The following is a 10,761-nucleotide window of genomic DNA, read 5'->3' on the forward strand; positions in this document are numbered from 1 at the left end:
AAGGGAATAAGTGGACCAGAGCCCGCACATATAATTTTAAAGTCATACATTCTGTCCTTAATTTTTATTTGCTATTATAGAGTTAATAGTTAAATAGAAAAACTGAACACCCTTGTTGGATAACTCAGTATGTAAGAGTGAACCATTTTAAAAATAGATTGTTTTTTTCCCACTCCCTCTTGTGTTACAAGCCTCTTTTATTAATTTACTTTCAATATTTTGGTGATAGACGATTTGGGTTGGCGTGACGTCATTGGGTAAATCTATGCGCTCGGCGTTCCCTCCCCGGCGTTCCCTCCCCGGCGTTGGCCGATCGTCCTGTGAGCGGCTAGTCACGACTGCCGCAGAGGCTGTCGGGAAGATGGCGGATCGAGCCGGGAAACTTCAGGAGGAGGCGCTGAAGAGGAAGGAACGACTGAGAGCGCTGCGGGAGCGGCAGTTGCAGGTAAGGGAGGTTAAGCTCACGGGCCTTTCCGCTGAGTACTGAACTCACTCTACCCGCCTCTGGCCTTGTGTCTCCGCCTCTATTTACACCCTGGAAAAAGGGAATAATGTAACATGCCAGCAGTATTTTAGTAGAGAGTGAGAATACCTGGAGTATTGTGTACAGTTTTGGTCTCCTAACTTGAGGAAGGACATTCTTGCTATTGAGGGAGTGCAGCGAAGATTCACCAGACTGATTCCCGGGATGGCGGGACTGACCTATCAAGAAAGACTGGATCAACTGGGCTTGTATTCACTGGAGTTCAGAAGAGTGAGAGGGGACCTCATGGAAACGTTTAAAATTCTGACGGGTTTAGACAGGTTCGATGAGGAAGAATGTTCCCAATGTTGGGGAAGTCCAGAACCAGGGGTCGCAGTCTAAGGATAAGGGGTAAGCCATTTAGGACCGAGATGAGGAGAAACTTCTTCACCCAGAGAGTGGTGAACCTGTGGAATTCTCTACCACAGAAAGTTGTTGATCCAATTCACTAAATATATTCAAAAAGGAGTTGGATGTAGTCCTTACTACTAGGGTGAATCAAGGGGTATGGCGAGAAAGCAGGAATGGGATACTGAAGTTGCATGTTCAGCCATGAACTCATTGAATGGCGGTGCAGGCTCGAAGGGCTGAATGGCCTACTCCACCTATTTTCTATGTTTCTATAAAGGGGCAGAGAGCAAGGGGTGGGCAGGGGGAGTGAAAATAAAGGGGCAGGGAGTGAGGGGTGGGCACAGAGTGGGAATAAAGGGTGGGATGGGCAGGGAGAGTGGGAATAAAGGGGCATAGAGCGGGGGTGGGACAGGGGGCAGGAAGTGAGGGATGGGAGTTCACAGCAGGGACAGGCTGAATATCTTGGGCAGTGGAGGGGGATGCAGGGATGGAGGAATTTAGGGCACGGAAAGAAAGAAAGACTTTCATTTATATGTTTCCTGTCTTCACACTCACCTCAAACAACAAGTGTGAGGAACTCACGGATTTCTTTGTCATTAAGATTGAGACCATCCGATCAGCTGCCTCTGCCACTTCCCTTCCTTCCCCAAGCCCACTGGGCCAAACTTCCTGTGACGTTTCCACTAAGCCCTGAACTCATCTTTCTCCAGTTTCTCTCTGATCTCCCCTCTTGATGTCTCCACGCTCATCTTGTCCATGAGACCTAGTTCCTGCTCCGTTGACCCTATTCCCACTAAACTGCTGACCATCCAACTTCCTTTTCTAGCTCTCCTGTTAGCTGACATTGGTAACAGTTCTCTCTCCTCAGGTACTGTTCCCCTCCTTCAAATCTGCCATCATCACCCCTCTCAAAGAAAAAAAAACAGCCCTTGACCCCACTGTGCTTGCCAGCTACTGCCCCATCTCCACCTCCCTTTCCTTTCCAAAGTCCTTGAACGTGTTGTCGCCTCCCAAATCCGTGCCCAAGTTTCCCAGAACTCCATGTTTGAAGGCAAATGGAATGTTGGCCTTTATTGCAAAGGGGATAGAGTATAAAAGCAGGGAAGTCTTGCTACAGCTGTACAGGGTATTGGTGAGGCCACACCTGGAGTACTGTGTATAGTTTTGGTCTCTGTATTTAAGGAAGGATATACTTGCATTGGAGACTGTTCAGAGAAGGTTCATTAGGTTGATTCCGCAGATGAGGGGGTTGACTTATGAGGATAGTTTGGGCCTATACACATTGGAGTTCAGAAAAATGAGAGGTGATCTTATTGAAACTTGTAAGATAATGAGGGGGCTCGACAAGGTGGATGCAGAGAGGATATTTCAACTCACAGGGGAAACTAAAACTAGGCGACATAGTCTTAGAATAAGGGGCTGTCCATTTAAAACTGAGATGAGGAGAAATTTCTTCTCAGGGTTGTAAATCTCTGGAATTCTCTGCCCCAGAGAGCTGTGGAGGCTGGGTCATTGAATATATTTAAGGTGGAGATAGACAGATTTTTGAGCGATAAGGGAGCAAAGTGTTATGGGAAGTGGACAGGGAAGTGGAGCTGAGTTCATGGTCATATCAGCCTTGATCTTATTGAATGGCGGAGCAGGCTTGAGGGGCCAAATGACCTACTCCTACTCCTATTTCTTATGTTCTTATGAATTCCTTCAAACTCTTTTCTGCCCCTGCCACAGTACCGAAACGGCTCTCGTCAAAGTCTCAAATGACATCCTTTGTGACTGTGGCAAAGGCAAACTATCCCTCCACATCTTTCTCGACCTGTCTGTAGCCTTTGACACGGTTGACCAGTCCATCCTCCTCCTCCAACACCTCTCCACCATTGTCCAGCTGGGTGGGAAGGCATTCACCTGGTTCCATTCTTACCAATCTAATCGTAGCCAGAAAATCACCTGCAATGGCTTCTCTTCCCATTCTGGCACCGCTACCTCTGGTGTACCCTAAAGATCTATCCTTGGTCCCCTCCTATTTCTCATCTTTATGATGTCCCTTGTCGACATCATCCAAAAACAGTCAATTTCAGAAGTGATTCAGGTCAGGGGAGGGAGGTTTAATCAATGGGGGGGCTTCAATCATTGGGTAGGGGATTCATGGGTGTTGGCTGGGGGGAGGGGTTATAGTTATTTGGAGGAGGATTCGGCAGGGGGAGCTGTTTGATCATTGGGAGGGAAATTCAGGAAGTTTCGATCTTTCGGAGGGGATTCGAGTGGGGATTCAATTATCCGGAGTGGGGGTGGTGGATTCGGGGGAGGGATGTTAGATTAACCCCAGAAGAGTTTCCAACCGCACATCCACTCCATCGCCAAGACTGCCTACTTCCACATTTGTAACATCGCCCGACTCTGCCCCTGCATCAGCTCCAGGTCCGGAAACACCTCAGTTTAAAAATTCTGATCCTTATTTTCATATCCCTCCATGGCGTCGCCCCTCCCTATCTCTGTATCCTCTTCCAGCCCTACAACCCTCCAATTCTGGCCTCTTGGACATCTCTGATTTTAACTGCTCCACCATTGGAGGCCATGACTTCAGCTACTTCGGTCCGAAGCTCTGGAATTCCCACCCTAAATCTCTCCGCCTCTCTCTTTAAGATGCTCCATAAAACCTATCACTTTGACTAAGCTTTTGGTCATCTGTCCTACTATCTCCTCATGTGGCTCAGTGTCAAATTTAGTTTGATACCGCTCTTGTGAAATACCTTGGGGTGTTTTGCTGCATTAAAGATGCTATATAAATGTAAGTTGTTTAATGGAAGGTGAATCAAGGCTGGAGATATGGAGCAATGGAGGAGGATTCATGGCAGGGAGGGAGGTTTGATTAATGGTGACAAACCACAAGCTCTGATATATATTCTTCTTGGGCAGTCCCTTGGAGTCGAGGATGACTTGCTTCCACACTAAAAATGACTTCTCAGGTGAATGAGGAGTCCAATGTGGGATCTACAGTCTCTGTCACAGGTGGGCCAGACAGTGGTTGAAGGGATGTTGGATGAGGGGATGGGTGGGTGGAGTGCTTGGGTTGTTGTGCGCTCCTTCCATTTTTTGCGCTTTGCCTCCGGCAAAGAGACTCCAGGTGATCGGCGTCTTCCTGGATGCTTTTCTTCCACTTTGAGTGGTCTTGAGCCAGGGATTGCCAGGTGTCGGTGGGGATGTTGCACTTTTTCAAGGAGGCTTTGAGGGTGTCTTTGAAGTGTTTCCTCTGCTCACCTGGGGCTCGCTTGCGTGTTGGAGCTCCACATAGGATGCTTGTTTTGAGAGTCGGGCATGCGGACGATGTGGCCCGCCCAATGGAGCTGATCGCACGTGGTAAATGCTTCGATGCTGGGGATGTTGACCTGAGTGAGAACACTGATGGTGCGCCTATCCTGCCAGTGGATTTGCAGGATCTTGCGGTGGCAGCGTTGTTGGTACCTCTCCAGTGGTTTGAGGTGCCTGCTGTACATGGTCCATGTCTCTGAAGCATATAGGAGGGCGGGTATCACTACTGCTCTGCAGACCATGAGCTTGGTGCTGGGTTTGAGGTCTTGGTCTTCAAACTCGCACTTCCTCAGGCGACTGAAGGCTGCACTAGCACACTGAAGGCGGTGTTAGATTTCGTCATTGACGTCTGCCCTTGTTGACAGTAGGCTCCCGAGGTATCTAAAATCCACGTTGTCCAAGGCTGCGTCGTGGATTTTAATAATCGGGTAGCGGTACTGTGTGGCGGGGGCATGTCGGTAGCGGACCTTTGTCTTACGGATGTTTAGTGCAAGGCCCATGCTCTCATATGCTTCGGTGAAGGTGTTGACGACGGATTGGAGTTTGGCCTCCGAGTGTGCGTAGACGCAAGCGTCGTCTGCATACTGTAATTCAGTGACAGAGGATGGGGTGACCTTGGATCTGGAATCGAGGCGGCGGAGGTTGAACTGTTTCCCGTTTGCATTGTAGATTAGCGAGGAGCTTATTGAGGGTGAAGTGGAGCATTGCAGCAAGGAAGATTTAGAAGAGCGTTGGTGCGATGACACAGCCTTGCTTGACCCTGGTCCATACCAGAATTGAGTCTGTGGTGGATCCGTTGGTCAGGATATCGGCTTGCATGTTGTTGTGAAGCAGGCTGGGTGCCTTTGAGGGCAGCCAAACTTGAGAACACTCTATAATCTCTCACGGTTAATACTGTCGAAGGCCTTTTTAGGTTAAAGGCGGCCATGTACAGTGGTTGGTGGTGTTCCCTGCATTGCTCTTGGATTTGACGCGCGGTGAAGATCATGTCCATTGTGCCCCTTAGTGGGCAGAATCTGCATTGTGACTCTGGGAGAAGCTCTTCAGCCACAAGGAGCAGGCAGTTGAGGAGGGTTCTTGCGATGACTTTCCCCGTGGCAGACAGCAGGGAAACTCCTTTAATTATCGCAACCGGTGTCTGAGATCCCCTGGCATGCTCTCCGCCTTCCAAATAAGAGAAATTAGTTCATGTATTTGTGCCAATAGTGCTTCTCCGCTTTGTTTTAGTGCTTCGGCGGGGATTCCATCTGTTACTGAGGCCTTGTTCTTCAGTTGTTGGATGGCCTTTTCAACCTGGGCTGGGGTTGTGTTTGGATGGTGACGAGTAGCATGTTGCAGGATGGAGTTGTGGACACTCGCAATATATATTACAGCAGGAGTCAGTAATATTATACTTCTGTTGTATTATATGCACATATGTACTTGTATGTAATAGATATTCATAGATTAATATTTTAGAACTTATTTTTGGGTTGAGGCCGTTGCTGACGACGCTGGCATTTATTGCACATCCTTATTTGTTCTGAGAAGGTAGCGCTACAACGGAGGGCAGTTAAGAGTCAACCACATTTGTGGGTGACTGGAGTCACATATGGGCCAGACCAGGCAAGGATGGTAGGTGACCTTCTCTGAAGGTTGTTAGTGAACCAGCTGAGTTTTTATGACAATCCGACGCTTCATGGTGACTTAGTTTATATGCAGAATTTAAAAACTGAATTCAAATTGCCAATGGTGGGATTTGAACTTGCGTTCTCTGGATTATGAATCCTGTATCACAACCCTGAGGCTACCAATTAATTGTGATGTTGTTATCTTTGTAATTATTCAATGACTCATCAAATCAAAATCTTTCAATGTGCTTTACCCAATGGATGACTTTGGGAGGGCAGTGACTTGCTATGTAGGAGGTAGCTGTTCTCGATCAGCATTGCCTCTCAATAGGGCAGTGGCGTGATTGACTAATTAACTTTTTTTGGATTATGGTGTTTTGAGGGAGGTAAGTTCGCCAGGATGCTCATTGAATGGTGGTATGGAATCATGAACACAGTTAGATGGTGTGTTGGTTTACTCATCGTATTCAAAAGGTGCCATCCCCGGCAATGCAGCACTCCCTCAGTCCTGTACTGTTGTGTCAGACTGGATTGTAAGCTCAAGCCTGTGCTGTATGGAGGCATGCTCCCAGAACCCTCAATGAGAGTGATACCAAGCTGACAAGGTGTTAATTCAGTTAATGGCTTCTCCCTCGAGCGTGGGTGGAAAGGAAGCTGTTATTATGTTGCTGCTGTGCGCGATAAGGTTGAGTTTGGACTGCGGTTGATAGAGGAAGTTGCTGCTGCAGTTTTGTTGCAGTAGATTCAGATCATGTAAACACAACAATGCTTTAACCTGACATCGCAGAGCTTATGGAATTATCGAGAAATATTCCAAGAGTTGTAAAAATAACTTTAAAAGTTAAACTCTGGCTGAGAAACTACACAACTCACTAAAACATCTGTTGGGATAGGTTTACTGCCCTTGGTGAGCAGACAAAGCAAGGAAGCTGGAGGTATATACACGGTGATTTGAATTGGCAAAGAACATGGGAGTCACTGATGGCAGCTCTTGTTATGCATTGATTAACTCAGATTCTTGTGTGTGACAATTTTTTTGTGCTCAGGAAATGTTAGTCCTGTTGAGTGGAGTGCACAGTGGCCCCAGAGTCGGATGTAAATTAAAGCTCCCTGTGCTCTGCTCCAACATCTACCTCCGATCCAACTTCAGAGGCTGCCTGCTATTGCAGCATTGTGACACTTCCCACAGTCCCTGTTTCGTGCCTAATTAGGACCAGTTTTAAGAAGGTAAGAAATAGGAGCAGGAGTCGGCCATTTGGCCCCTTGAGCCTGCTCTGCCATTCCCATTCACTAAGATCGTGGTTGATCTACCTCAACTCCACTTTCCTGCAGTTGACCACACCTTCCTGGGAGTTTTCTCGGTATCTGGGCCAGCATTCTAACCTCAACCAACAGTATCAAAAACATGAAATCATTGCTGTCTGTGGCATGTTGCTGGTTGAAAGCATGCTGCCATATTTGCCTACCAAGTATCAGTGACTGAACTACAAAAATAATTCCCCTACTTCCCAAAAAGGGATTCTGTTGTTTCAGTACATTGGAACAGGAGTAGGCCATTCAGCACCTCGAGCCTGTTCTGCCATTCAATTAGATTATGGCTGATCTGTATTTTAACTCCATATCCCTTAATACCTCCAGCGAATAAAAATCTAATCTCAGTTTTGAAATGTTCAGTTGACCGAGACGCAGCAGCTTTTTAGGGGAGAGAGTTTCAGATTTCCACTAACCTTTATGAAGAAGTGCTTCCTGACGTCACCCGAGTGGCCCAGCTCTAATTTTAAGGGTATTGCTCCCTTCGAGGGGCCGTATGGCCTACTCCTGCTCCTTGTTCTTATGTTCCATCTTCAACATGTAGTTCAGGACCTGGAATATCAGGTCCTTCATCGAAACACCTGTGAATTCATCCCTTCACTCGGGTGGGGGTGGGGGGGGGGTGCCACAGGACTCAGTGCTGGGACCCCAGCTATTTACAATATACATTAATGATTTGGATGAAGGAATTGAGTGTAATATCTCCAAGTTTGCAGATGACACTAAGCTGGGTGGCGGTGTGAGCTGTGAGGAGGATGCTAAGAGGCTGCAGGGTGACTTGGACAGGTTAGGTGAGTGGGCAAACGCATGGCAGATGCAGTATAATGTGGATAAATGTGAGGTTATCCACTTCGGAGGCAAAAACACAAAGGCAGAATATTATTTGAATGGTGGCAGATTAGGAAAAGGGGAGGTGCAACGAGACCTGGGTGTCATGGTTCATGAGTCACTGAAAGTTGACATGCAGGCGGTGAAGAAGGCAATTGGCATGTTGCCCTTCATAGCTCGAGGATTTGAGGATAGGAGCAGGGAGGTCTTCCTGCAGTTGTACAGGGCCTTGGTGAGGCCTCACCTGGAATATTGTGTGCAGTTTTGGTCTCCTAATCTGAGGTAGGGTGTTTTGCTATTGAGGGAGTACAGCGAAGGTTCACCATACTGATTCCAGGGATGGCAGGAATGACATATGAGGAGAGACTGGATCGACTGGGCCTTTATTCACTGAAGTTTAGAAGGATGAGAAGGGATCTCATAGAAACATATAAAATTCTGACGGGACTGGGCAGGTTCGATGCAAGAAGAATGTTCCCAATGTTGGGGAAGTCCCGAACCAGGGGTCACAGTCTAAGGATAAGGGGTAAGCCATTTAGGACCGAGATGAGGAGAAACTTCTTCACTCAGAGCTGTTAACCTGTGGAATTCTCGACCACAGAGAGTTGTTGATGCCAGTTTGTTGGATATATTCAAGAGGGAGTTAGATATGGCCCGAAGGGGTATGGAGAGAAAGCAGGAAAGGGGTACTGAGGTGATGATCAGCCATGATCTTATTGAATGGCGGTGCAGGCTCGAAGGGCCAAATGGCCTACTCCTGCACCTATTTTCTAGGTTTCTGTGTTCCTTGACGTGAGAGCAGATACAGCAAGTAATCAGGAAGTCAAATGGAATGTTGGCCTGTATTGCAAGGGGGATAGAGTATAAAAGCTGCTACAACTCTACATGGTATTGGTGAGGCCACACTTGGAGTACTGCATACAGTTTTGGTCTCTGTTTTTAAGGAAGGATATACTTGCATTGGAGGCTGTTCAGAGAAGGTTCACGAGGTTGATTCTGGGGATGAGGGGTTTGACTTATGAGGAAAGGTTGAATAGGTTGGGCCTGCACTCATTGGAATTGAGAAGATTGAGATGTGATCTTATCGAAATGTATAAGATAATGGGGCTCGACAAGGTGGATGCAGAGAGGATGTTTCCACTCGGAGGGGAAACTAAAACTAGGGGGTACAGGGGTCAAGTTTCGGGCTGCGCCGAGAAGCCCTGCGAGCCACGCCTGATTTCTGCATTCAAAACCGCGCCTAAAACTTACCTCTGTATTTTCCCCGCCACTGCAACGTTCCAGGCCTTTGGCTTGGTGCAGCGCAGCACAAGCTGTGGGGGGCGGAGCCAGGTCCCGACGCTGAAAACAGTGCCGGGAACTCTGCACATGCGAGCTCGAGTGTGCGCGCATGTGCAGCAGCTCCAGGCTGCCGAGGCTGCGTGGGAGGGGCCCGAAGCACGCCGCCCCGAGCCCTGGCCGAATGGGCTCACTGGGGCGGGGAAGATTGGACTTGGGTCTCCCTCTTCATCTTCAGCTCCTGCTCCGGCTCTCTGCCCACACCCCCCCCCCACCCCCGTCCCCCAGGCCTTCAGGTCCAGTACGGTCCGCTCTCCTCCCACCCCCTCCCCCCCCCCGCCCTCCCGTTCAGCTGTTCCCCCTCCCTCCTCTCGTCGGCCGGGCCCGGACAGCCTTCCCTGCCCTCCTCCCTCCTCTCCTCTTCCATCCCTGCTCTCCTCTCTCTCTCTCTCTCTATCTCTCTCTCTCTCTCTCTCTCTCTCTCTCTCTCTCTCTCCTCCCCTCCACCCCCACCTCCTCCCCTCCACCCCACCTCAAGTCCACCCCACCTCCTCCCCTCCACTCCCTCTCCTCCTGCTCCCCTCCAACCCCTCTCCTCCTGCTCCCCTCCACCCCCTCTCCTCCTGCTCCCCTCCACCCCCTCTCCTCCTGCTCCCCCCCACCCCCTCTCCTCCTGCTCCCCTCCACCCCCTCTCCTCCTGCTCCCCTCCACCCCCTCTCCTCCTGCTCCCCTCCACCCCCCCTCTCCTCCTGCTCCCCTCCACCCCCTCTCCTCCTGCTCCCCTCCACCCCCTCTCCTCCTGCTCCCCTCCACCCCCTCTCCTCCTGCTCCCCTCCACCCCCTCTCCTCCTGCTCCCCCTCCACCCCCTCTCCTCCTGCTCCCCTCCACCCCCTCTCCTCCTGCTCCCCCTCCACCCCCTCTCCTCCTGCTCCCCTCCACCCCTCTCCTCCTGCTCCCCTCCACCCCCTCTCCTCCTGCTCCCCTCCACCCCCCTCTCCTCCTGCTCCCCTCCACCCCCTCTCCTCCTGCTCCCCTCCACCCCCTCTCCTCCTGCTCCCCTCCACCCCCTCTCCTCCTGCTCCCCTCCACCCCCTCTCCTCCTGCTCCCCTCCACCCCCTTCTCCTCCTGCTCCCCTCCACCCCCTCTCCTCCTGCTCCCCTCCACCCCCTCTCCTCCTGCTCCCCTCCACCCCCTCTCCTCCTGCTCCCCCCACCCCCTCTCCTCCTGCTCCCCCCCACCCCCTCTCCTCCCTGCTCCCTCCCCACCCCCTCTCCTCCTGCTCCCCCCACCCCCCTCTCCTCCTGCTCCCCTCCACCCCCTCTCCTCCTGCTCCCCTCCACCCCCTCTCCTCCTGCTCCCCTCCACCCCCTCTCCTCCTGCTCCCCTCCCACCCCCTCTCCTCCTGCTCCCTCCACCCCCTCTCCTCCTGCCCCCCTCCACCCCCTCTCCTCCTGCTCCCCTCCACCCCCTCTCCCTCCTGCTCCCTCCACCCCCTCTCTCCCTGCTCCCTCCACCCCCTCTCCTCCTGCTCCCCTCCACCCCCTCTCCTCC

The 10,761-nt window shown here is 50.8% G+C and overlaps 1 protein-coding gene across 1 annotated transcript in view; it reads left to right on the top strand.

Annotated features, from left to right (window-relative positions):
• The first annotated feature begins 326 nt into the window (after positions 1 to 326).
• Positions 327 to 10,761, top strand: part of ccdc12 (coiled-coil domain containing 12) — a 65,305-nt gene continuing 54,870 nt past the window's right edge. The window contains exon 1 of the mRNA XM_070894769.1: positions 327 to 445. Within this exon, the coding sequence (XP_070750870.1) occupies positions 362 to 445 (84 nt within the window). The 5' untranslated portion in view covers positions 327 to 361. The remainder of the gene's footprint in view (positions 446 to 10,761) is intronic.

This window comes from Pristiophorus japonicus, chromosome 1 (genome assembly GCF_044704955.1).
Source record: "Pristiophorus japonicus isolate sPriJap1 chromosome 1, sPriJap1.hap1, whole genome shotgun sequence".
Lineage (NCBI taxonomy): Eukaryota > Metazoa > Chordata > Chondrichthyes > Pristiophoridae > Pristiophorus > Pristiophorus japonicus.